General features: G+C 40.1%; 1 protein-coding gene across 1 annotated transcript in view; it reads right to left on the bottom strand.

Moving 5' to 3' along the window:
- Positions 1 to 12,600: 12,600 nt before the first annotated feature.
- Positions 12,601 to 27,831, bottom strand: part of AGTPBP1 (ATP/GTP binding carboxypeptidase 1) — a 121,185-nt gene continuing 105,954 nt past the window's right edge. Inside the window, exons 20-26 of the mRNA XM_054986326.1 lie at positions 26,589 to 26,742; positions 25,861 to 26,041; positions 21,080 to 21,209; positions 19,537 to 19,668; positions 18,207 to 18,383; positions 16,912 to 17,072; positions 12,601 to 15,618 (exon numbers count right to left, since the gene is read on the bottom strand). Coding sequence (XP_054842301.1) covers positions 15,441 to 15,618; positions 16,912 to 17,072; positions 18,207 to 18,383; positions 19,537 to 19,668; positions 21,080 to 21,209; positions 25,861 to 26,041; positions 26,589 to 26,742 — 1,113 coding nt within the window. The 3' untranslated portion in view covers positions 12,601 to 15,440. The remainder of the gene's footprint in view (positions 15,619 to 16,911; positions 17,073 to 18,206; positions 18,384 to 19,536; positions 19,669 to 21,079; positions 21,210 to 25,860; positions 26,042 to 26,588; positions 26,743 to 27,831) is intronic.

Here is a 27,831-nt window from a genome sequence, read left to right as displayed (position 1 = left end):
TATTGAAAGGTACCATTGTATCTTTAAACAGTTGCATGACAGCATAGCTTCCCTCAACCACACAATTATTACAGATGTATTAGGGGATGGCAATCTAAGTACTATTATCTCCATTTCATCAGAGCTGTTGTATTTTGTTGGCCTCATAAAAACAGAACCTTGTTGATGTGAAGAAACAGACAGTGTAAGACTGCCATCTAGGGCAGGAGATGAATAAATGCACAATTATATAAGAGCATGCTTAGTGGTTTTACAGTGCCATCCTAAAAAAAAGTTACACCCTTCTAAGTCCATTGACTTAAGACTGTAACTTTGTTTAGGCTTGCATGGTATTTTCAGAAATGTAGATTCAATCTTTTCTTCTTGTTATGTGCATTACATGTTTGTGACAGATTGACATCACTTGCTTTTTTTATAGAACCTGAGAAGGCACACTGCCATAACCCAGTTTGTTCTGGTCTGAAGGTCAACCACTATACTACTGTCAGGAACAGCTCTTGGACAACTTTTGTGATATTATTGATGACAAGATGCCCCCTCTCTTCTACAATGCCTAGATATGGAACAATTTTAAAATGGGTTACATTTTTTATTTCAGTAAACAATACATATCCTCCGCATGAACTTTCATGGCACCATTTAGATCCATCTCCAAAGTGAGAGATTAACTTTTTGCTTACACACAATTTCTTTGAAGGACATGTGCCCTGCTTTCCCTTCCCCAAACATTAAAGCACATTCTTTTTCAAAAGCTTCACACTGAAAAGCTAAATGATTGTGCCTTCTAACAGTTAAATCTCAGAACTCACTAGAGAAGTGACTACCTTCTATTTGACCTGAATAGGGCTCAGGGCCTAGTGTAAGATGTAAGCATTGCTAAAATGGAACAGTGATCAAAATGTTCATCATTGTGTCTTCTGTGCAGTCCCACATAGGACTTGTAAATGAGCAGGCCAGCTGCGGACTTCCAAAACTTCTAGAGGCATGAGATGCTTGCCTAGCCTTTTCACATGCTTTTCCCCTAGATGTGGCTATAAAAGGTGGGGAGAGCAGCTCCCTCCCTCAGTTCTTCTTTCACCACCACTGAAGGAGGACATGTCTTCTCTCCACTCCTCAGTTCCATCATTATAGATGCGAGTTAGGGCCTTCGATTCCATGGCATTGAAGGCCCTCGTCAAGAAGTGTGTGGTGTGGGGTCTACAAACAATTTATGCACAAAGTGAGCCATGAAAGGATGTCGCAACTTAAAGCAGCTCTTTGGTTTTAAAATATTTTTTAGTGTTTTCCAACACATATATACAAAGCAGCTCTTTGGGAGTCAGCCCTGAAGGGCTCTACTGACTCCAATCATGCTTCAGTTAATGGACTGCAGCACCCAGAACAGGCCTCTTCAGTTCCTCCAGCATGTTCAGCGCCTATAACCATCAGAAGGACCAGTCAATTCCAGCCCTGCCTTCATCGGTTTCACCTCAGTGCCAGTCAGAGCCGCCTACAAAAAAGGCAAAGCTCAAGCATGCTGATAAGACATCAACTTCTAAGTTGCAAAAGAAGAAAAGAACCCTCTTCTTCAACTCTGAATACTTTGGTTGCATTGAGTCCACCAGGGTTCAGAGAACTCCATCTCCAGCCCCCAGAAGGTATTCTACGTTAGTTCCATCCCTTTCAGAAAGTGAGATTCCTGAATTCATGGAACCGTCTACAGGCATTTCTCCATTGCTGCCAGCAACAATATAACCTGTGGAAAGACAGAGGGGTTCCTCAGGCCCATCTGAAAATGACAGTTGCTTGGAACTGGCTCTTCACCATAGACACCATCAATTACATTATTTTCTGTATGGTTCCCCATACCATTACTATGCTTATGGGTTTGAAGTTTCTCTGTGCATGTACCCAACCCCTCATTACTTCTTCCATGACGGAAAACCCTTATGTTTCAGTTCGCTCAGAACTAAGAGGCAAAACTAAACCTACATCAGTTCCAGCCATGATTCTAGAAGACAATGCTGCTCCAGAAACAACATTGAACCACACTATACACTCTGATGAAGATTCTGATATTGGCTCAGATCTTGCGTCAGAACCTTCTCCACCAGAATTTCTTACTGAGGATTCTGCTATGAAGAGAATGAACACCTCCACTTATACACCAAGCAGTTAGTCTCGATAGTGAGAACTCAGGACATAGAGGTGATGTGCTCTGCTCCAACCTCTTCAGATTCAGTCTTCAAGGTCTGCCACGCAGAAGCAGTCAAACTGATGGCATTTCCGATCATGCAAGGCAAGCTTGACATGAGCAAAGATTTGTAGTCCAGACTGACCTCAACTCTAGAGACATCACAAAAGCTGGATAATATGCATAAAACCAAACAAGAAGGATCATGTTTTCAGTTTACTCACCTTCCTGCCAATTCTATTGTTACTGAGACCCTCCAAGGTAAGGGGTTCCCAAAAAGCACTGGCCATTCAGCCCCAATCAATAAGGAGGGAAAGAAATTAGACATATTGGGTAGAAAGGTTTATGCTTCCACAGCCTTAGCCTTTAGAATCAATAATTATAAGGCCATTATAGCCTGCTACCAGCTCTTTTTATGGGAAAAGATAGGCCTATACTTGAGCCTAATCCCTGATGATCAGCAAAGGCCTGAAAAAATGCTTGCTAGGAGAAGCTTTAAGGCTTTCCAAACAATACATTAATATGGCCAGACATATTGGAGATTGCTCTTTGAGAGCTATAGCCTCCACAATTGTAATACATAGGCATGCATGGCTCAGAACCACAGCACTAGCACTTCACCATAGGATAAGGGTAGAAGACCTTTCCTTTGAAGGTACAGACCTATTTTCATCTACCATGGATAAGCACTCAAAAAGATCAAGGATGATAAAGTGACAGCAAGGTCAGCAAGAGTATCACACCTCTCTACTAGACATGGGAATCAAATTTCGTGATGAATCGGGCTGATTTGTGCTTGGCGAAATGCGTTTTGTGGGGCCGCAGTTTTCACGAAATTCGTGCCTTTTTGGCCCAATTCGTTTATGAACGATTTGTGGTGCCAGGCAGGCTGGCGCCAATCCATTGATTCCCTAGGCAACATAGGCCCGGAATGTCTGCAGACCTTTTGTTGCCATTGGAAACCCCAATCTTAACCCACATAACCTTGATAGGCAGCTCTCCTTGCCAACTGGAGAGTTTCCATTCTGCCTTATACAGTGAGGAGCAGGAGGGTTAATCTCCTAGGCAACTGAGATGGGCCTTCTGTAGCCATGGAAACACCAATCCCATCCCTCCAAACCTCGTTAGGCATGTCTGTCTGCCAACCACAGACCTCCTGTTCTGCTCTATGTGAGCATTTGTTATATAAGGCACCTCTCTCTGCCTCGTGTTTTTAGTTCCAGTAGACACAGAGAGAGCAAGGATCTGTTGATGGGATTTGGAGTAAGAGAGAGTGGTGTTGGGAGCTTTTGGCTGGATTTGCTGCTGCTTCAAAAGAGACTGAAAAGCCTCTTTCTTATTTTCAAAAAGAGTCGAGTAGCACCTTTAAGACTAACCAACTTTATTGTAGCATAAGCTTTCGAGAATCACAGTTCTCTTCGTCAGATGCATGGAGGGCAAGAAGAAACTGGTCAGATATATAGGTGGAGAGGGGAGGGAGGAGTAGATGCAAATAGTAGCTTCTGATATGGAAATCAGTTTGCTTCTGTTAAGGAAGTCAGTTACTTCTGATAATGAGATAACCATTCATAATCTCTATTCAAGCCCAGCCTGACTGAGTCAAATTTACATATGAATATAAATTTGTATGTAAATCTCTTATTTTCCTCACTTGTCCTTGCTGGGAAGGCCTTCAGGCATGGGTGCCTTTTTTCCTCCACTCCACTTCACCCTAGTCTCAGGCCTTTGCCTGGCTCTGGGGCCTAGCTTGATTGAGGCCTCTCTTATTTTTTCTTTGCTTGTCTTTGTTTCTTCTTAATTCCTTCTCTGCTCTTTTGAGGGCTCACACTCTTGTTGTTTCCTTTGGTTTTATTTTGTGCACCTCTCCCGCTTGGGCAGGTGTCTGTGTGGTGGTTTTGAGTCCCTCCCTCCAAGCCCAGTCTCAGAACCACTGCCTGGCTCTGGATCCCAGCTTTGTGGGTTCCGGTCAACGTTTTGCATTCTTGGCCAAACTGGGAGGGTGGGTGGAAGAGAGCCTGCTGAAATCTCCTTGCGAGTTTGGCACCCTTGAGTATGAAGGGGGCCATTGAAGTGCCCCGGGTTCTGACAAATCACAAAACTAATGAATCATATCGTGAAACGGGACAATTTCATGGAAGTTTGTGTTTTGTGATCCGTGGAATGTGACAAAACACGAAACTCTCATTTCGTTTTTTCAAGTTTCGTGCCCATCTCTACTCTCTACCCAAATCCTTTTAGACAGAGATTTCCCCCAAAGACATATGTGCCTTATAATAGTAAATACAACCAGTTTCATCCCCAACTGATAAATACATATATCTTCCAGAGGCTCTCAACAGCCTTTTTCTTCGGCCTCTGTTCAACCTCCGAGGAGATACTTCTGAACCAAATCAAGGGATGGTTCCCGATCCTCAAGGGGCCAGTCTGGATCCAATAAGCAAGGCTTTTGATGCCACACCTTCTTGTGCCATGTCACTCTGCCACTCATTTCCTCTGCAGCCTTGGGAGTCAATTATCCAGGAGGCTAGGGTGTTGTCTATAGTCAATCAAGGCTACTGCTTGGAGTTCAAGACAACAACACCCCAAATTCCTCCTGCCTAACCCTCCACCTCCTCTCGCCTTACTCTTAGAGGAAGTGCAGTCATTGCTGAAGAAATAGGCCATAGAACCAGTTCTATCCATTTGTGCCAACAGGGTCTTTTCCTGGTATTTTATTGTGGACAAGAGGTCTGAGAAAGAACCTCACTTTCAATGGAGTTCGTCTGACTCTTGCAGACTTGGTTAAGAGCCTAGAGGTTATACTGGATCCAGCGCTACTACTAAAAAAAGAAGTTAAGGCAGACACAAAAAATGCTTTCTACAATCTAACTCTAGCCTGGAAGATGGCTTCTTACCTCGACACGGCCGACCTGGCCACCTGGATCCATACAAAGGTAACATTAAAAATTGAGTATTGTAATGCACTATACATTAATCTCCCATCTAAGTTAACTAGGAGGCTTGAATTAATGCAAAGTGCTGCAGCTTGACTGTTAACAGGAGCTAGAACATCACTCCCATCCTACAGTCACTCCATTGGCTAACTATCAATTACCGTGCTCAATTCAAAGTATTGGTTATTACATACAAAGCTCCTCACAACCTTGGCCTGGTATACCTATGGGACCACCTCCCTCCCTATGTCCCTCAACAGCAGCTTCACTCATTTGAACAGGGTCTCTTGCAGGTGCCAGCCTGCACATGGGTGAAATCAACAGCAGCTGGTACACGGGCTTTCTCTGTGGTGGCCCCTACTCTGTGGAACAGCCTGCCTGAGGTGGTTAGGAGAGCCCCCACTCTCCTGGCTTTTGGCAAATGATGCAAAACTGAATTATTCAAAAAGGCTTTTTATTTAGATAGGAGGGCAGTATTGTAGGGGGGTCTCAGATGCTTCGCTAATATATTAGGGACCATAGACTTCACCACTATGTTGCCTTACATATGATATGTTACCTTAAATATGTACTCCTATATACTACCTATGCTTCATGTTGTCTAATGTCATTCCTAGAATTTATTATGTTCTGTTTCAGCAATTCTCCAGCTCTGTATTGAATCCTTGCTAATACTATGTCTTTGTAAACTTGTATTTATTTATCATATGGCATTGTTTATGGAAATACCCTTGACACTGTATGGAAATGTCCTTGATACTGATTGTAATAAACACACACTATGTAATCCACCTTGAGTTTCAGTGAGAGAGGCGGACCACAAATGACATGCATGCATGCATGCATACATACATACATACATACATACAGGGTTCCCGTCCAATTTTAGACCTCCATTCCCTAAACGAGTTTATAGCTTTCAAAAGGTTCCAAATGTTGTCATTAAAAGACTAAAAGACATTTTACCCCTATTAAAAAGTCAAGTTTGGTACATTACTGTTGATTTAAAAGATGCATATTTTCATGCTCCAGTAAATGTTCTTTACAGAAAGTTCCTTCACTTCCAATGTGGCTCCAAGAACTACCACTACAAGGTTCTTCCTTTCAGCTTCTCTTCTGCCCCTCATATTTTTACAAAAATTATGGCAGTAGTAGTAAACCACCTCAGAGAAAAAGGGTGTACCAGTTTTCCCTATCTTGACAATTGGCTTCTAGAGGGCCAGATCAGAGAATCCCTGTCCCAGCACACATCTCTGGTTCTTACCATCCTTCACCAGCTAGGCCTGAGGGTCAATGTGGAGAAGTCATCCCTGGTTCCCTGACAAAAGGTGATATTTGTGGGGGCAGTCTTAGACTCCTCGCTAGTTCTTGCCTTCCATACCCCAGAAAAGTCCTTTCAACCAGACACCAAAGTGCAAATTAGATTTTATGGTTTGTGACTCTGATAGTTCCATTTGCCAGGCTGAGGCTTCATCCCCAGCAGAACTGGTTCATTAGAATGTTCCATCCACACTGCCAGAACCCTTGAGATACAAGTAGTTCTCTAGGAGGCAGGCTTATCCACAGGCCCCTGAAGTGGTGGAACAACACACAGAACCTCTTAGTGGGGACCCCTTTTGGCTCCTCCCCACTTCCCATCTCGATCTACACAGATACCTTTGTCAGGATGGATGGCTTGTTCTGGGACTGCCCAGGTAAAGGGAGCATGGTCCCCCCAAGAATTGTCTATATATATCCTCAAGCTCAGGGCAATAAGGTTTGCTTAGTGGAAGGCAAGGATGTTCAGATATGCATGGACATTCATTACTTTAACAGACGGGGGGCAGAGAACTGGGAATCCTCACTGATATGGGAATGGACTATCTAGCATTGAGTCACTCTCTTTGCCATACACATAGCAGGCAAGGACAATGTTCTGGCAGATGCACTAAGTCAATCCAAATCCCAGAACTATGAATGGTCCATCCTCATGGACTTTTTCCACCCTGTTTTTGCAATGTGGGGATATCCTACCATAGATCTGTTTGCCACAGACCTCAACAGGAGATGCATAAAATATTGCTCATGGGCAGGAAAGGGGAAGGCCTCCATTGGGGATGCCTTTCAGATGCCTTGGTTCGACACCCTCCTGTATGCTTTCTCCCCTCTTCATCTTATGACATTGACACAGCAAGATAATGAGGGAAGGTTCCTCGGTGATTGTAATAGCCTTACTGGCTGAGGCAAGTCTGGTTTGCTACTTTATTCCAAATGGCGCAGGGCAGAATCTACCATTTCCCCCTAACACCACACCTGCTACAGGACGATATGGTTCTCTACCACAAGCTGGGCACTCTGAAACTGATGGTCTGGTTCATATCCCCCCTGGACTGACTTTCCTCCTCAGTCCAGAATGTCCTGTTGGAAGCTAGGAAACCATCCACCAGGAAATCATACCTAGCCAAATGGAAAAGATTTTATCTTTGGGCCACAAGCAACAACTTAAACCCAGTCTTGGCCTCATTACCATCTATTTTGCACTATTTACTCCAACTAAAGGATCAAGGCCATTTTGGCCTATAATGACAATATAATTGGGAAATCTCTCTTTGTCCAGCCATAATGCAAGTCCTTCTTCAGAGGTTTAGCAAACCTATATCCTCCAGCATCCAGGCCGATTCCCCAATTGAGTATCTTCTTGGTTCTCTCTTCACTCATGCATAAACCTTTTGAGCCCCTAGCAACATGATCTGTTAAGGTTATGACAGCTAAAACAGCCTTTCTGGTGGCTATAACTTCGACTAGGAGGGTGAGTGAATTGCAAGCCCTTAGACATAACCCTCCTTTCATAAAGATATCTGCAGATAAGGTTGTTCTCCATCCAAGCCTCCCCTTTCTGTCAAAAGTTGTCTCTGCTTTTCACTTAAATCAGGACATTGTCTTATTGGTATTTTTCCTTACTCCTGTGACTGACACAGAGAGACTTTTGCACACCCTTGATGTTAAACAGGCTTTGTGCTTCTACTTGGGCAGGACAGCTCCTTTCCGAAAAGACCGTCATCTCTTTGTCTCATTTAAAGGGCCCAAAAAGGGTCTGAAGGTCACTGCACAGACCATTTCAAATTGGATAGTTTGGCTCATTAAGGATTCTTATAATCAATCTAAACAACCATGCCCTTTGCACGTAAGAGCGCACTCTACAAGGGCTCAATCCACCTCATCTATCTTCAACTTGGGCATCCCTCTAGTGGAATTGTGTAAAGACAGCCACCTGATCTACACCGTTCACACACATCAAGCATTATGCCATTGACGTAGACTCCAGAAGGGACGCAACTGTGGGCAAGGCTGTCCTGAAGAGTCTCTTCCATTATGAGCTTCATGCCCACCTTTTGGGTAAGTCAGCTCACTAAACTCCCATGTGGGAGATGAACAACAGTTACAGGTAAGTGCAACCTTGTTTTCATCATTGTGTCTTCTGGGCAGATATGCATCACTTCCTCCTTCCCTGCTGTGTGCTCTTTTTCTTACCTTCCTTCTACGCTGGCAACTTAGAAAATGGAGGGTGGGAGCTGCTCACCTCACCTTTGATAGTTGCTCCTGGGGGGAAAGCATGCGAAAAGGCTAGGTGAGCATCTCGCACATTCTGAATTAGTTCAAGGTGCATTGAATTGGATGACTGACGATGGGGGTCATTTCCTAGAAAAAGAACTGCAGGAACTCATTAGCATAACTCATTAGCATAACTCCTTAGCATAACTCATTAGCATATGCCACACCCCCTGACATCACCGGAAGTGTATCAGAAGGCAACATCCACCCCTCAGGCCCCTTTCCGCAAAAATCTCCAGGTATTTCCTTAAAGCAGAATGAACTCAAAGCAGCTTACCCTCCTCTGGAGAGCCAGCCCTGCTTGCACCCACGCACTCACTCTCTCTCACAAGTCACAAATGAAAATAAAGCAGCATGAATTCCAAGCAGCTTACATTCCTTTGGAGCCCAGCACCACTCGGCTTGCACTCATTCACTCATTTTCTCTCTCTCTCTCCCCGCCCTCACGAGTCACAAATGAAAGTAAAGCAGCAGAGCAGAAGCAGCTTACGTTCCTTTGGAGCCCAGCACCACTCAGCTTGCACTCAGAGGAAAAGGAATCATGTGGGCGGGGCCAAAACCCTCATGACCTCTTTTCAGATCTACCGGAACGCTGTTCCTGTGCGTTCCGGCTCCAAATGAGCCCTGAATGGTGAAGTGAGAAGTGCAGGATGAGAACCCTCCCAGAATTATTCCATTTTCCTAAATCACTTCATTCCATAAACTCCCCACAACCAGTCTCCAAGGGGACCTGTGCCCTGACCATGGTCCTTAATCCTCTCAGCATAAATGTGCAACAATTGCCCACATGAAAAGTAGAGAAAACATGATGCTTTATGCACATGGGAGATTGGACAGAGAGATCTTTTTTCTCCCTCTCCCAAAATACTAGAACTCAGAAGCATCCAATGAAGTTGATGAGCAGTAGATTCAGGATAGATAAAAGGTGTTTCAAGCCTCAAGGAGCTTTGGAACATCTGTGGCTGGCCTGTGCGTGCATAGATCATGTGTGCCTGCACAGAAGAGCACTTGATGAACAAGAGTTACAGGCAAGTGCAACCAAGTTTTATTTATGCAAATGGAAAGCTCTTTTCATCAAGATAAGCATTTAAGGGGGAGGAGAAGGGAAAGACATTTCAAGCCATAATGTTGAGGCCTTTTTGCATTGCTTCTGTTTGGATAGATCCACAGATTTTGGAAGTTGAGGCATATGGTAGAGTCGATATCATTGGCCTTCTGAAAAAAAGATGAAAACATTTTTTAAAAGATAAAAACAATGGCTGCTAGCTTGAAATAACAAGGCTGAGCGTTTCTTCTCTTTCCTGCTGCATGTACTTAAGGTTTGGGTTTTGCCAGTGGCTCTTCAGTAGGAGGAAATGGGAGAATGTGGCTACAAACTTGAATTAACTAGGCTGAGTGTTCTCTCTCTCTCTCTCTCTCTCTCTCTCTCTCTCTCTCTCTTGTTGCAGGTACTTATAAGCCTGGGTATGGCTAGGGCATGAGCCCAGAGTTGAGAGCCCATATAATTTTATATGATGGATTAGGTAAATGAAAGCCAAACTGTAACTTTACTTATAAAGTAGTCTTTTCCCAGATCATCGTCCTGCAGCCGAGAAGGCCTCAACATCATGGCCTGAAATCTTCCCCCCCCCCTCCTTTCCAGCTGGGTGAAGAGTTCACTTCTGAAGCACTCAAAAGCCTGCACACTGTTTTTAGTTTAAATGATATTTAAACCCCATCTGGGTTTAAATGACATTTTAATGATATTTAAACCCATTTAAACCCCTCTGTTTGGGGTTTAAATGATATTTTTAAAATATTTATTTACTTCATTTATAACCCAACCTTCAATGGGGCCTTAAAATGTAAGCATATCATTCTCCTCTCCCCTCCTCCATTATGACTGGCCCAAGGTCACCCAGCAAGCTCTCATGGGAAGAGTGCAGATTTGAACCTGGGCTTCTCAAATCCTAGTCTGGCACACTAACCACTATACCACATTGGCTCTCCGCTGGTATTGCATGAATTTTATTTTTGGACCAACATGACTTCCTGGAATTTCTCAAAAATAGATTTGTTAAGATTAAAGAAGGTAAAAATCTTTTCAGAGTTCTTGAAAGTATTAAATAACAGTAAATGAAGTTCAGATAGAATATGTACCTCAGACTAGGAACTGCATCACAAAATCTAAGAAAATGGCATCATGGTTAATAAGCAACGTCAAGGAAGCTATAAAAAGCAAAATAGCTTCCTTTATAAGTGGAAGCCTTCACTAAATGGGGAAAATAAGGACCACAGTTTCTGGCAGTACAAGTGTCAACTGACAATAACATTAACAAAAAGAATATTGATTCAAAAGCATATTGATTCAAAAATCCTGCTGAGACAAATTATAGAATATCTTCATATATCAGAAATGGGAAATTGACCTGAGAGGCAGCGGAGCCCATGGATGACAAAGGATTGTTAGAGGAAGACTGAACGATTGTAGAGAAGACCATTTTTTAATATCTTTTCACTGTGGCTCATGGAGAGGTTATCCATCACAAAAATGCTATTTTCAGAGAGTGTGTAAAGAACAGAGAGAAGATGAGAGATGAAGTTCTGGGGTTAAAGGACAAATTAAAACTAACAAGACACAATCCAGATGGCATGCAACTGAGGATTCTTAAGAAAATCAAATGTTAAATTGTTGGTCTCTCAGAGGTGAACAATTAATGTTTACAACATCATTAAATCAGCCTCCCTTTCAGAGAAGTAGAAAGTACCAAACATAATGCTGATTTTTAAAAAGGAATCTAGGAGAGATCTGGGAAATTACAGATCACTTTGCCTGATGTTTGGTCTGGGTAAATGGGAGAAGCCAAGATTAAAGATAGTTTACATACAAAGAGTCAGCACAGCTTTCACAAAGGTAAGTTGTTTCAAACTTTAAGGAGTTTTCAGCAACATTTATAAGCATGTGTCTAATGCTGAGCTGCTAGATGTTGTATGCTTAGACTTCCAGAAAAGCTTCTGACAGTCAGTTACCAAAGGTTCCTGAATAAGCAGTCATGGGATAAACTGTATTTATGTTAATTCAAGCAGATGTATTGTCGAAGGCTTTCACGGCCGGAGAACGATGGTTGTTGTGGGTTTTCCGGGCTGTATTGCCGTGGTCTTGGTATTGTAGTTCCTGACGTTTCGCCAGCAGCTGTGGTGAAATGTCAGGACCAATCCATATGCAATCCCTCAGGATACAGTGAAGCCTCCCGCCATTAGCATTCCACACCCTGGGAAACTCTTACAGGATGACTCAGCTCAACCCCACCCCTCCTGAGTAGATATAAATGACCTGCCAACACCTTTTCCGCACTGTGTCACTGAGAGATCTCTGTCTTTTGGTGCTAAACCTCTGAAGATGCCAGCCACAGCTGCTGGCGAAACATCAGGAACTACAATGCCAAGACCATGGCAATACAGCCCGGAAAACCCACAACAACCATCGATACAGTGAAGCCTCCCGCCATTAGCATTCCACACCCTGGGAAACTCTTACAGGATGACTCAGCTCAACCCCACCCCTCCTGAGTAGATATAAATGACCTGCCAACATCTTTTCCACACTGTGACACTGAGAGATCTCTGTCTTTTGGTGCTACACCTCTGAAGATGCCAGCCACAGCAGCTGGCGAAACGTCAGGAACTACAATGCCAAGACCACGGCAATACAGCCCGGAAAACCCACAACAACCACAATTCAAGCCGAGTTTGAAACTTTCAGTATATCAGATTCATGCTACAAGTTTAATAGAATTACACAAATATTTCTAGAGGAAACAAGTTGCCTATTAATAGTCTGTATAAACTGTTCTTAAAACATACCCAAACTTTACCAAGTAAAAAGCTTCTTAACAACTCAATAAAACATGTAAGGAAACCAGGTGATTATAATAATTTACTTTATTACATTTACTTGATAAATTATATATTTGGGGCATGCACAGTAATATTGCCACAATTTATCATTACAGCATCACAATGAGTAATTATTTTGAAACCTGGCTTTAGTAAAAAGTATTTAACATTATGACAGCCTTATTTAAACTGCGCTCTCTCTGTTCATCTAGTTGTTTGATATTCTATATTAAACTTACATCCAAAGTTGGCACAAATGGCAACCTTTGCCTGAGAGGTCATATATGAAGATGAGGAATATTCCAGCATTCATTAAAACATTACTAGTGAAGAAGAAAAAGTGTATTACATCTTGATAAGCTTCTGTTTGTTCAATTTAGAAAGTTTTCAGAAGCTGATAAAAATACAACACAGAGCTATATAGTAATTCATATTGATTGTGTTTTATATCAAGTCTGCATCAAAGCCATTTCATAAAATCAAAATTAAGTTAAAAGATATCCAAATATTTTTATAAAAAGGAAATGATTCCATAAAGTCCCACAAATTAACTACTAGATTGTTAAAACCTCAGCAATTATAGAAGATGGCAAAAGGAAAAAAGATACAACTTGTCCCATTAACATTTTATAAACCCTCACATTTCACAGGTGATCATTTTAAAAGTGTAAACAGCAAATAATTATAGCAGCAGTTCTCAATTATTTTGATGCTAATATTGTATCACCATTCTCTTCCCCCCACTTTTAAGTTTAATAGAAAGTCTGAGAACTTTGGGCCTGAGCACATAATTTCAGCACAGCACCCTTCAATACCTTCTGAGGTCCAGAGAATGCTTGGGTCTGCTTCTGGGAGTGCCCTGGTCAATTTTGAAGATGTTTCAACCTGCCTCCCACTCAGCCCGGAGCTACAAACCCCCATGTGCTCTCACTGAGGGAGTCACCCCTGGAGTTCAAGTATGGCTGGATGTGCTCGGGTTGCAAATAAGGCCCTGAATGGCACTTTGCATTGCTGCATATGAAACAAAGTTGTGTATGGAGTGATTATCCTGTTTGGTTTGGGCCAATCCAGTACTTAACAGGATCTCATAATTATGATCCATGTGTTGCAAATATTTCATTAATTTTAGCTTATGCTGTGAAATACTTCTAGTGTCTTGTGGAGGGAAACAGTTGCATTCTGTCAGTTACAGAATTAGACCATCTTTTTTTTCTAAAGGAAAGTCTGGTTTGATTTATGAAACAAATGCAAACCAACTCCACTCCTACTGCCCCTTCAAAATATGAAAAGATGGTGTGTGTGTTCATGTGCATGTGCACACATGCACAGGCATGAGTGAAATTCTGTGAGTGGGAATTATTGAAGAAAGACTACACATGCAGAAATGTCCTCTCTTCAGTATCAGCTACATTGTACGGATTTCACATCTGCTTTGATTCATAAACTTATTATGAAAGATCAGGAAGAAGTTAGGTATATGCAGTACTTACTGAATACATGAGCTTTTTTAGTATCTGCATGCTTAACAGTGCCATTTTATGCATGGTCACACCAATGGGCTTAGAAGGGTGCAGCTCTGCTTAGAATTGCACTGCTAGTGCCACGTTCAGCATTAAATACAAGCATAGTTCACTTTCTCCGAATCACACCAAAATAACTTCCAAAGTTATTTACATAGAGAAACTTTAATCCAGGCACACAGCACCATTCTACAATCTTAACATATGTAGAATAGTATCAGCAATATATTCAGAACACACAGAACTCATTATGACCATATTAAATTAAAAAATTAGCAAGTATTAAGTATACATACTATGTAATGTTTATAGTTATGCTTAGCAAGAATATATATTAGTTTTCATATTATTTACTGCAGGAGGAACATTTGAATATGTACCTTAGACTATGTTTTACAAATATATAAAATCATAGTTCTCATACATATCAGAAAAGCTAGTAAATCTGTCTGGAGTTGGACTGCAAGTGGCTGATCATATGCTTGAAATGTGCCTCCATTAAAAAAAAATTCCCCCCTCCCCTGGAAGATGTTAAGTATTAAGAAAAGAGGTCCTAGTAGACTCTTTCTCTGTGACATGCCAATCCTCTATGTGCTGAAAATATTTTTGCACAGATGAATATTCAGTTATTTGAGCCTCCAACCATCACCTCATCCACTTTTTTGTGAGCACTACACTCCAGTTCACCATGGAACAATTGTTCACAGTGCAGTTTCCTTTTTTAAACTAGAAATTCTCAGTGTTATCCTGAGAATACTTACAAATGGACTTCAATAGACTTAGAAAGATGTAATTCTGCTTAGGTTTCCACTGTCAATATCACAGTTTGTTTCCAAATCAAAACTATAGTAAAACTATGAAATTACATTTTATTTAAGGCTCAAGATATATACTAAGCAGTAAATGTATTTTCTTTAATTCAGTATTGCAAAATGTACTGCTTCCTATATTACTGCAAACATTTAAGAAAAAAAAGTATGTATTTGTGTTTAATAACCAGCTCACCAGACAGTATCACAAAGAATGAGGTTTAGTTTACGCCTTCTGACACACCAATAGCTTCTTATACAATTTGTTGGTGATTATAGGGATACAGAAGACAAAAAGCCATGCAACAATATTTAGCAGGCAATCAAGAGATAAAGAAATGTCAGTGCTAAAGATGGAAGCTGGATTCTTCAAATAAAACAACTGTCAATTAGTTTAAAAGCCAGAACATTTATTGTTTTTTAACTGGACCGACCAAAGTTAATTTGCTTGAGCAAAATTGCAAAGTTATAGAACCCACCCTTGTCCATCTTCCAAAAGCCACAATACTTAGATTTCTTCTTGTATTTCAAGGATGTCTTAAGACAAATGTGTCCTTGTAATTTCAGAGTCAGAAAGTCCTTCTTCTTGAAGACTGGGCTCATAGTCACCAGCATTATTTGTCAAGTCAACATCTGGCTCATCATTGCTTTCTGCACTATAATCCACTTCTTCAAGGAAGCGAGGCTCATCTTCTTCCAGAACATATGTAGTGGGGCTAGAGCAAGAATACCGCGGAGAAGGTTTTAAGCCAGTTATACTGAAATGAAGCTGCATACTTCACCCCCACTAGCATGTGAAATAATCCCCAACAAACAAAACATGTTTAAAAAAGAGTTAGTAAAATGGGACCAAAGAAGCATTAGAACGATAACGCAATTATATACATTTATATGTAGATTGTTTAATCTGTCACTGCTGATTAAACTAGATGTTACATAGGTGATCCATAAACAGTCTCCCATCTTTATTTTTCTTATAATGAAAAGCAACTGTGGGAAGTTGCAGTTTAAGCAGAGAAATGATAGGGGAGTGGCATACAATTTTATATTTGTTAGCTTCTTTTTGTGCTATGTATAACAAAGAAGGGCAGGGTATAAGTAATGGAAATAAATCAATGAAAACAATTTTTGTTACAATAATCAAAAAGACATAAATTTCTTCACTAAAGCTTTACCCTCCTCATTAGATTTTGTGGAGTATACTGTTTCCAAATTCAATTGTTTTGTAAAGTAAATGAGACCACCATACAAAATTCAAAGTAGTGGCAGAATAATACAGACAAGGATGCAACAGATTACACATAATCCTGGCCATAGTATGTCATGAGAGAACAGGAAGAACAGATTGCACCACAACATGGTATTAGGAGAGCAAAAAGTTTAAAACTATTCATGTCAGCATACCAAGCCACAGAAGGCAATGCCTCCCCTCTCTGGTAAGAAGTCCAGCTTCCTACCAACCGGTCCCAAAAAGAAGTTTTACTGATTCTCAGCAATAGGAACCTTTGGCTACTATCAGTTCTCATTTAGTAGGACATCACTCAGTTCTACAAAATTAATCTCAAAATTCAAACAATAATTAAAACCTCTCTCTGAAAGCAATCTTGTCCTCAAACTTTAATTTTAAATTTTAAAAAAACCTTAAAAACTGAAGAAATATTAATACATACATATTTTATAAAAACCTGACATTACAGTGTTTCTGTACTTTAGATAGAGAGCCTGATGCAATTTTTTGGAGCAGATTCAGAATGAACATGAGGCAATCCAGTTATGTTCCATGGTATCTACATGCACACATAGTAACAGTACAGTCTTTCATATGTGTGGTGGGAGCAATCCACTTCTTTCTGGATCCAGATGAAAATGTTTACTATTGCTGCTATTTGTTACATTTCTTTAAAATGTTCATTTGCAAGAGAATGTGCCAGCGATTTGAACTACTTCCTGACTAAAGAAGCTCCTGATCAAGCTGTTTAGAAAACCAAAAAACAATCAACTTGAACTACCTTGTTACTTTACAACTGGACTCAATCAAATCATTTTCAATGTCAAAGAGGCTAGGTGGAAGGTTGTATTCCAGTGGTGATGTTAGTCTTTTCAAACGTAGTAAACCAGAACAGAACTTAGCTCCCATTTCTTCAAGCTCGCGTGTCCCAATCTGCAAACCCTAAATAGAGAGAATATATATTCTTGAGTGTTAGTTTATAGCAATTATGTCAGATTTATAGAGCAAATATTGGGTTGGATCCAGCCACCTTTTAAATTCAGTCTTAATTCTACTCCATACTACAACTCTCATCGCACATAGCTTTTATATACATAGGCCCAATGATTCATCAGCAGAAATGCTGGTTGGATCCACCCACTGAAACATTAATTCCTAGTATATTGTGCCCTGTTAAAAGTATATAAAATAAAACCTTAAATCAAAAGATCAAAAAAGAGAAACCCTATTTTCTATCTTTCTACTATTTCTGACAAAAGATACCACAATTAACTGGGTCCATTATTCCCTATGGGGAAATCTTGGGGGATGGGGGTGGAGGGTCTGTTTTTCTTACAAATGACAACAGAATTGCAGCACAGTGAAGACTGCCTATCCTTTAAAGTCCCCCCCCCAAGCTTGAAGGCCCTTGAACAAGATCCCCCATAGTCACTCTCCATTGTAACCTATTGGGGGGGGATTATATTCCTTCTCCAGTACAAAGAAGACTTACCCAGACACAAAAGAGCAACAACTGATCCAAAGCATCCCCAAGAACAAAGGAATCTCAGCAGAACCCACCTGGTAGTACTCCTCACCCTGAAAGGTGGCTTAGTTCCCCCCCCCTTTCCATTGCTTTCCTGGCCAAGGAGAAAGGGGGGGGGAGAGGTGACTCTCAAAGACGAATGGGATTGCATGTTAGAAAAAGCTGCTGCACTGTCTGTCCAACAACGACGATTTTCTGGCTTTGGGTTTGGTCCCCGGGTCTGATTCATTAGAAACTTGGGTGGGGGGTCTTTCAGGAAGGGCAGCCTTCACTATGCTGCAATTTTGGTGTTGTTAGCTTGAAAAACAGACTAGCCCTCTAGAAATAGGGAATAACGGAGGCAAATATATTCATATTCTCGGGAAAAGCCAAATCCAAATACTAACTTGATATTTTTGACCTGAGATCAGGAACACCAAGATTTATTGGATTTCTGCTATCTGAATCTGAAAAATACTTATTTTCTTTTTAGTACACACCTCTAAAAGGGCCTAGATATCAAAAAGTATTAAGAGCATAGATGTTATATTGCTTTTCATCAAAAGCTGTACCTTGTATTTCCCTTGATCACATCCACACAACGTGCTTTCCATGGTATAACTTCTCTGAACACCTATCTCTCTCCAGACTACCACGCGTGCTGTGGACTCTTTAGACTTTTCCACAACAAAACTGCAGCTGCTCATGCAGAAGGCTGGAGCTGTCTGACTGAGAATCTTAGGAAGTGTCTAGAGGAAAAAAAGTATTTTAAAGGGGCCTGAAATAGTTTTAAAGTAAAAATAGCACAACATAAATTAACTATTACCTGACCATATATTTTCATTGTTCTGGGGGACTAATTTCTTTGAATTTTGACATATTTATGTTTTAAACATAAGAATATAAGAATTTAGAAAAAATGTACATCTCAGTAGAGCATGAAATGCAAAAAAATACTATTAATGAATATTGCTTATTTTGTCTCAAGTACAAAATGAATTAATTTTGTTCACCTGATTTAAACAATAAATGTAATTCCAGCTAATCCTATTACCTTATTAATCCTGTGAGTCAGTTTAAAGAATTGCCCTCACAGAGTAAGTGAGGTTAACATATCAAATTATCTTGCCAATGTCTGTCTTCTCCAGCCAACAGCAGTTCTCTAAACTATTAAGTCAGGAATCTTACCCAGCTCTGCTAAGCAAGATTCTTTACTGTGTAAGTGACATGTCCAAGGCTAGTCCTTCTCTCAGACTTACCTAGGCCACAGCAAATGGCCATGACTCTGGCCCCAACTGTCAGGCTGCCATCAGCTCCTACAGCCACCTCAATGGCTAGTGGGCTGCCATCACTAGGCCAGGCACTGCCTCTCTAAAGGAGCTGCCAGCAGCAGCTGCAGGCACACAGGGAACAGATGTGGAAGCTCAAGGAAGGCTATGGGGCATGCACATAATTAATCCTGGTCAATATAAGATGGCAAGCGGCAGGAAGAGGCTCCAAGTTTTCTCCAGACTAAGAGGGCAGACTTGGAAAGGGAGGAGGAACATGGTGTGGATAATCCCCTCCTGACTCTGCATCTGAGGACTCTGCCAATCCAGGGGTCTCAGCTGGAACCACAGAGGTGAACAGGAAGGAGGGGATTGAACATGCAATCTACAGCATGAAAAGAACACACTCCTCCATCAAGCTACAACTCTTCCTGCTGAACACTAATAAATTTTTATTAGGAACCATTGAAAAAGAATGGAATGCAAGCAAGAACATGGTAGTATTTGATATACAAATTACTGATGGCGTATCAATGAACACCATTTAAGGATTAGTCAAAATCTAAGAATTATAAAGCTACTGCATAAAGTTTGGGGCTGTATGCACACAGCCATAATAAAACAGAAAGCTCACCCTGTAACTTAGATCTTCAGTCAGATCACAAGAAGCAGCACTAACATTCGTATGCCACATTGTTTCCTTGATACTACAGCCGTACATGAACACATTTTTCTTGCGAGAATGACCATGATAATCACAGTAAACCTACAAGAAATATTTTTGCCAAAAACTAAAAACAATGCATTTCAAAATGTTTTAACTAAATCATTTAAAATGCCTTTCATATAACTAAAGACAGAGATAATTTTTCCAAGCATACCAGCTCTTAAAAACAAGTATTTGTTTGATCTCTATCTCGCCTTCTATTAACCTGCTTTATCTATTTTTTGTTAATGAAAAATTCTGATGCTGCCATCTGATGTAAAAACAGGGAGGCAATAGAAGCAATTGCAACAATAAAACAGATAATTTGTTCAAGAATCTTCTGGTGATTAATTCCAAGGGAAAATAATGTTCACATCTCTGAAAGTTCTTTACACTCTCCAAGTTGCCCTGGCTATGTTAGTCTCCCTTTGCCAAAAGAAAACATTAGACACGATGGCACATGGCCATATTTGTTGTTCACATGCCTGTCCCATTCATATCTAAAATAATGGGCAAAGACTAGAGAAGGGCACAAACTGAAATGCGCTTCAAAGTTCATCACAAACTTGGCCATTTTTCGGTTTGCAAACCGGTGGTTTGTTGGAGGGCATTTCCGATGACCTGCAACAAACTGCTATAATTTTTAGCCCAGTTCGTTTGGTTTGTTTTTCGGTTTGTCACTGCAGACAGCCCAGCGCCGATCAATCAGCTAGCTAGGCGACAGGGGGGATGGGCTTTCTGCAGACCTTCTGCTGCCCCAGAAGTGACATTTTTGTGAACCAAACGAACTGGTTCGTGAACCAGGCAATTTCATGCCGGTTTGTGAAATGTGATGAACCATGAACCACAGTGAACTGTCGTTTTCCTGGTTTGTGCCCATCTCTAGTGAACTCTGATTTTCAGATTAAAAGGGTGAGGTGCATGCTGAATCCTCTCCACTTCCCTGCAAGCTGATCTATGGGATTTGTAATGGAAATGATGAAGTACACAGAAGAAGGTGAAAGGAGTGAAGTTTCAGTTTTCCTCATCTATGCACCTGCTTTGGATGATACAGTTAGACGTTTTCCCCACCCCTACCCCTTAACGTGTGAAGAAACAAAACATGGCAGTCACAATCATGTCTAGCTTGGTCTTTACACAGATAGGACATTTGCTTACTCCAACCTAAGACTTTAACATTTGCTTGTAATCATCCAAAGAAGAGAATCAGCCTTATACTTCAACTACATTCTGAGGAAAACAAACATTCACATGTATCTATGGTTTCTACAATATGAATTATATTTTAAAAAAAACATCATAGGATTTGCTGGAATGAGGTGGAGAAATTTCTAATGAGATGTTTGTCAACCTTAAGTGTAAAATTTTACTAAGTTTGCATGAGATTTTAGAATATGAAAGGAGTGGCACTTTCCTTCAATGACAGAATGACTTTCAGTGAACCAAACTGGGCAAACATATACAAACTTACCAGTGGCAAACGTTTTATAGCTGACAAATACTGGAGCAGGCCCTTGGCATGATAAATTGTAGGATGCAGATCTGGGTTTGGGTTTTGCCATTGTCTATTCAAGTCCTCCCCACTTAAGGAACAGCGATGGCTATAGGAAAAGCACAATAAGATTTCAACATCCTAAAGAAAAATATTTTACTCTGCAAATAAATTTAAGCAACAATTTATTTTATATTATGGAGAGGTTCCCCTAAGGTTTATTAAGGCAAAGGAAAGTTTTTAAAATATTGTTTTAGTAATTACTTCATTTTTAAAACCATTCAGATACTATCAAGTAAAATAGCTGTTGAAAAGGACTAATCTAATCTAAGTGTTCTCAAGATTATGGCTGAATCCACACTTACCAGCACAGCGCTAAACAGGCAGAGTGAGAGTGTCTTTCTGGTGCATTTTATGACATCATCGAGCCATGATGCCACTCTCGTGGTGCGATGACGTCATAAAACGCGCCAGAAAAATGCTCTCACTCCACCTGTTTAGCGCTGTGCTGATAAGTGTGGATTTGCCCTATGATTTCAAATCTTCATGAATGGTGGCACATGGTACTGCTGTGCTTTTTAAAGTATTCTCACATATTTGATCAAGCTATTTCATTACAGTTAGAGACATTCAAGAATATGCTCATACGTAAGAAGTCTTTTAAATGTGTTTCCATACTACAATGAAAAGTTTAAAGAGGTTTGTTCAAATGATAATTTAATTACTAAATGTGCTATATAACTAGCACTGTACCAATAATCTTTGATTTATTTTGATCAGGTAATTGAAAACCACTAAAATTTAAAAGTTGTCAATGTGGAAAATACTGGTCTTACCAAGTAAAGAGGTGTAGTTAAGAAAAGTATGGTATATTATATACATGAAAATGTAACAATTTTGTCTGTTGTTGTTAAACTTTTACTTCAGGAGGGCCCATATCACAATCAACATTTCTCCCCCTCCACACACGCAGAGCTTCAGATGTTCTTTACTCAAGCTTTTACCTCAAGAACACCTTCCTTTGGAGGTTTGAATCCCACTGTTAACACCACCTGGGGCATTTAACCCGGTTTGGGTGACCTATATATTGCTGCTTCTCAAAAGGTTTTCACTGCCATCAAAGGGGACAGGTCCATTTCCAGGGATGTTTTGGCCTTTGAGAGAGGACTCATTGGGACCAAGCTCAGCAGCATCCACTGGCAGGCCTGACTGCTTGTTAGTATTCAATAGCAGCCATCACACAAAAGCCTTTCAAATGGTTAGCACTTCAGATTAGGATCTGGGAAACCCAGGTTTGAATCCCCATTCTGCCATTGTGCTCACTTAATGAAGTTGAGCCAATACCGTGTGAACTATCAGAGGATACCTTCCATAAAATCGGTTTACTTGAAATGCACCCCCAATATTTCAGCATATTAATACTGACAAATAATTTTAAAAACTCATTAAGATCAAATGAGGCTAAATGTGCTATTTGGTCAATGTAATGATTTGCTTTTTTTATAACCTTGCCTTTGGACCTTAAATTCAGTTACTCCTTATGTTATCTTAAACTTTTACCTCAGGAGGGTCCTAGTCACAACCAACATTCCTTTTATTTCCACACAAACAGAGCTTCACTTGTTCTTTACTTTAACCAGGCTTATACCTGAAGAACACCTTCCCTTTGCAGTTTGAATCTAGGGCTGCTGGTCACCCTTTGGGGATGAAGGATACCCCGCTCCCACTCACCTGGCTGGTGCGGGGGGGGGGGAAGCATAGGGAACAAGTCAGGGAGGCAAAATACTCCCCGGGCAAGCCTGCAGAGAGTGTGCTCTGGTAATGATGCATTGGGCTGGCCTTAGGAATGCTCTCATGCTTCGCTTGGGCCCGATTTGGGCCCCAAATGGACTGATTCTTAAAGAATTGGCCCCATGCCAAGCCAGGAACATTCCCATGGCCAGCATGATGACATCACTCCCCAAAGTGACATTATCACATCTCACTGGCAGCATGGACAAAATTCTTCAGATGAGTGCTGCCCCCTCCCCACCTTGCAGGAGGTTAAGGGGACCTGGCAACCTTATTTTTTAAAGTTTTTTTAAAAAAATATTTAGTTATTTATTTTCCACACTTTACAAAAAAAATATGGAAGGTGATTTCCAGAAAGATGATATATTGGCAACTCTATTTGAATCCCACTGCTAAAATCACTGTGGCATTTTGCCCTGATTTGTGTGGCTTATATATTGCTGCTTCCCAAAAGGTTCTTGCTGCCACCAAAGGCTTTCCATTTTCAATCAGTTCTGTTTAATAACAACAACAGCAGCAGCAGCATTCAATTAATATGCCACCCTTCAGGACAACTTAATGCCCACTCAGAGCGGATTACAAAGTATGTCATTATTATCCCCACAACAAAACACCCTGTGAGGTGGGTGGGGCTGAGAGAATTCCAGAGAGCTGTGACTAGCCCAAGGTCACCCAGCTGGCTTTAAGTGGAGGAGTGGGGAATCAAACCCGACTCTCCATATTAAGAGTCCCACATTCTTAACCACTACACCAAACTGGAATTATAGGAAGGCTTTGTTATAGACGGTAGTATGACAGAATGGTCTGCATGTGAGGGTGGTTGTGAGGTAAAGGGATTTTTTTTTGCATTATCAGGAATATAATTTATTATAAGAACTTAAGTGTGATGGTTGAAGAGTATTGATAAATTTATTAGTTTCAGAATAGTTCTTAAGCTTGGTGGTTTCCCAGTCACAAAAACTTATTTTCCAGATCTTCACTAACAGAACAAACATTCCTCTCATCCACATGACATAAATTCACCCAGGATTTTCCACACAGCTTGCATCACCTAGACAGAATGAGACCCTTTCAGGGTTCCACACAGTTTGCTTGACTTAGAATAAATATTTTCTCTGAGATACACACAGACAGCTCAGGCTGTACACAGGCTGCCTGATTAAGCCAGAATCTCCTGGCTGGTTAACTCTGTCTCAGAAACACACAGATACAGACTCTCTCAGGTTCCACACAGTTTGCCTGATTTGGCCGGAACGTCCTACTTTCTCTCAGCACATTGACTAAAAACTGCAGTTTCCTCCAGCCACCAGGGTATAGCTACCATCCAATCAGAGTAGACTCCATTCACCCATCCAGCCACCCTCCTTCTTTCCTCAGAGACCTGCATTTAAACCCACAGCAACAAATATTTTAAAAAACCCACATTAACCAGCAGACATAAAATATTCAAATTTAATTGCATGCAAAACATTACAGTCAACCTTAAAATTACCTTTTTTAGCATATAAATGCTGTTAAAATGATAATACTACCTAAACTGGTCTTCCTTTTAAGAAGTGTATTAACTACTGTATTTGATTACCTTCTGAGAGACGGGCAATGAATGACTATTGAACAACTTTATTTGGGAAGGAAATACAGCAAATATAATGCATAATATTAAAGAAAAAAGAGAATGTGGATTATCAAATATACTGTTCATTTCAGAGCAGCAAAACTGCAACTAATATCAGAATGGGCAAGAAAACAAAAGGAGTATATTAAAATGCCTTTATATGTTGCCCTATGGTGCTGTTATATGGTTAGATCAGCATAAAAAGGAGAAATGTTATAGACTGGATAACCTGATTATTAATGACATAATATATGTTTGTGGTAAATGCAGTAATTAATTGGCCACTGCCACCTCCCACATTAGCATCAGTGGTAAGAGGTAAGGAGTTTGCCCAGAATGTGGATATAGGTAATGGTAAACAATGGCAGAGAGAAGGTTTTAATAATAGTAATGGGTTTTTTCCTTAGGACACTATTTGCTCAAATGAGAATCATAAAATATCAACCCTCAGGTATCTGCAAATTAAAAGTTTTGTATCTTGGCAACTGAGAAGGAATAGGATAAGGAAAGATCTTACTAAAAATGAACAAGAATTAGTGGAAAATCAGAAGTACTGTTCTGAAGTATACCATCTAGTGGTGTGCAATCTGGCTTTCTGACTTTTATAGCTGGATTTATGCTGATTCTGCAAAACTCAGCCATGCCATTTCACACCAGAGAATCCTGGATCTAGTTCAGGGAGTTGAATCAAAATAGCTGGATAAAACTAGATTAATAAACATATTGAGGACCTGAGGATTTGCGCTGGACCTGGTCCACATCTCTGAAAGAAAGGAGAATCAGATGTTCCTAATGCTGAAAAATAACAGAAGCTGTATTGAAAGGATCATAGACATCTCATTTCTATAAGGAGGGAGGTAGGTTTCTCAGCCCATTTCTGTTCCTGTTACACTCAGCGTCCATTTTACCATTCTGTGGAAAACAGTATCGCCCCCTCATTATCAGATATACAGCAGTACATTGTTTGATCACTCTATGTTAAAAAATGGTGTTGCAGACTTTACCTCAACTCTGTAAAGGAAAAATTTCAAACCAAACTGTATTGTATATGTATATCAAAAGAGAGATTCAAATAATAACTGGACCACTGAAAGGTGTGTACACTTAGGTTAATGAAAACTTGCATGATAGTTGGTAAAGATTCACTAACACTAACATGAATGTTGATGAAGATTCTGATGGAAAAGCCCTAAAAATGATCGGTATGTTCTGTGGCAAAGTACATAGTATGTCCATACTGCCCCCTCCCCCCACACACACACACTGAAATGGAAGAGGGGTGTCAGTCTGGAAGCGTTTGAGCTTATTAGCTCAATTCCTAAATACAGTTTAAAACTTTTTTAAAAAAACTTACTTTCCGTTGATGACCCCATCTGGGTTAAGCATTGGAACGATTTTAAATATATAAGATTCTCGTAAAGTCTGGGCAGTGGGATTATTACCCATGAGATATTCCAGTGTTCCCTTCATAACCCAGCTTGCATTAGTCTCTCCAGGATGAACACGAGCAGATAAGAAAATATAAGGACGGTTTTCTAAAAACAACATAAAGAAGAATGGTACAACTAAGTAGTAACTGTCTTAAGAAATTAAATGTGAAGTACTATGAATTCCTAAATAGGATTTAAAAACATGACATACATTCAAGCAATTCAGTTAACAGCTGGCAACATTTTTCATATACTAAGGCAATTTATGAGCGTACGACATTTATCAACAATCTAATATTCCAGACATAATTAAACATTTTTAATTTTCCCATCACTGCGTAATTTAAACAGTGACCTAACACCCACTGAAATAAATGAAATTTTAAAGGTGCTTAATGTCAGGGTGGATCATGCAGATTATATAAATAGCCTACAAACTCAGAAGAGCAAGTTACCCATTGTGAATTAAAATAACTTCAAATTAATCTAAGTGATTAGGAAAAAACAATTGTACTTACACCTTTATCCTCCAGTTTGCAAGATCTGAGCAAGGCTGTTAATGATAGGTTGTTTTGGAGGTCTTTCACTCACAGGGTCACCATAAGTCAGAAGTGACTTGACAGCACATAACACAGGCATACATTATACTTACTGAACTGACAGATATGTTCGTAGTAATTGGATTCTGGCATGGCTGTTATAGTGAGTAAAGGACAGCCGTTTCCAGAAAGGGTCTCACACAAAACATCTTGTCGAAAATATATCTGCTGAGGATTGTATGTAGATTCCAGTTTTTGAAGATGCATCTTTATTTTAAAAAAAATCAAACTGTAAGCCTCTGAGGACAGCAGTTTATGCTTTAATCAGTGTATGCAAGGCCACCATTTTAGGTGCTTTCTAGATAATAATAATTTTGAATGTATTTTGAAAACCTCATGTAGTTATTAACTATTAAGTGTTATTAAACTGATCTATTCCTAATGTTAGTTTTGTGTAAGATAGCTTTTAATATTTTTCCCTTTCACACAATCCCTTCATTATAGATAACCTTTTAAAAATACAGTGATACACACTTTAAAGATATCTCTAGGTTACCTAAAAATAACAGCACCTGGTCAAACTACTTTCATACTCTTCTTTGCTTACAGAAAGACAAAATTAGCTATTATAGCTGTACATGTGTGAAACACAGTAGACAGATAAGTGTATTAGATATTGTAGAGTCATTTTTCCTTTTTGTTCTAAATGGAAACCTAGAATGTGAATCTGAGATGTAAACTATAATTCCACACTGAAAACTAGGAACATTACATTTTTTCTGCATGCCAATCCACATTCATTTAAGATTGCAAACTGGATATATGGTTTCTTACACTTATTGGATTAGATCCAAAGTTTAGTTTCCGCTGATGGAAGGCACTTTTGTCAGTGAAAGAAAGCTTTTCTACCTCCCCTTCCACTGCAGTCCATGTAGTCTGCTCAGCTTCAAAAAATACTGCAGATCCTCAGGAATTTCATGAGGTGTGAACTGGGGATCTATCATGAGAGGGGGAAATTGGTGGAAATCATACCACCTTCTGTTGATGGAAACAGGAATTTCATGAGGTGTGAACTGGGGATCTACCATGAGAGGCGGAAATTGGTGGAAATCATATCACCTTCTGTTGATGGAAACTTACCTAGTATTTCTTACTGATATTATTTTATCATATTCAGAGTTATCTCTATTGTTATGGCTTAACACAAACTGGCTATGTGCTCCATACCAATGAAGTCCTAATGCTAGATGCTGCCAACTTTATTATACAACTTGACCATAAAGCAGTCAGATGGTACTAGCAGCCAAAAACACACAGTCTGAATAGCAGAGTAGCTGCTGAGACTCAGGTCATTCC

Source organism: Eublepharis macularius, chromosome 8, assembly GCF_028583425.1.
Source record: "Eublepharis macularius isolate TG4126 chromosome 8, MPM_Emac_v1.0, whole genome shotgun sequence".
NCBI lineage: Eukaryota > Metazoa > Chordata > Lepidosauria > Squamata > Eublepharidae > Eublepharis > Eublepharis macularius.
Note: the sequence above shows the minus strand (reverse complement) of the source record. Positions and strands in the feature narration are given on the sequence as shown.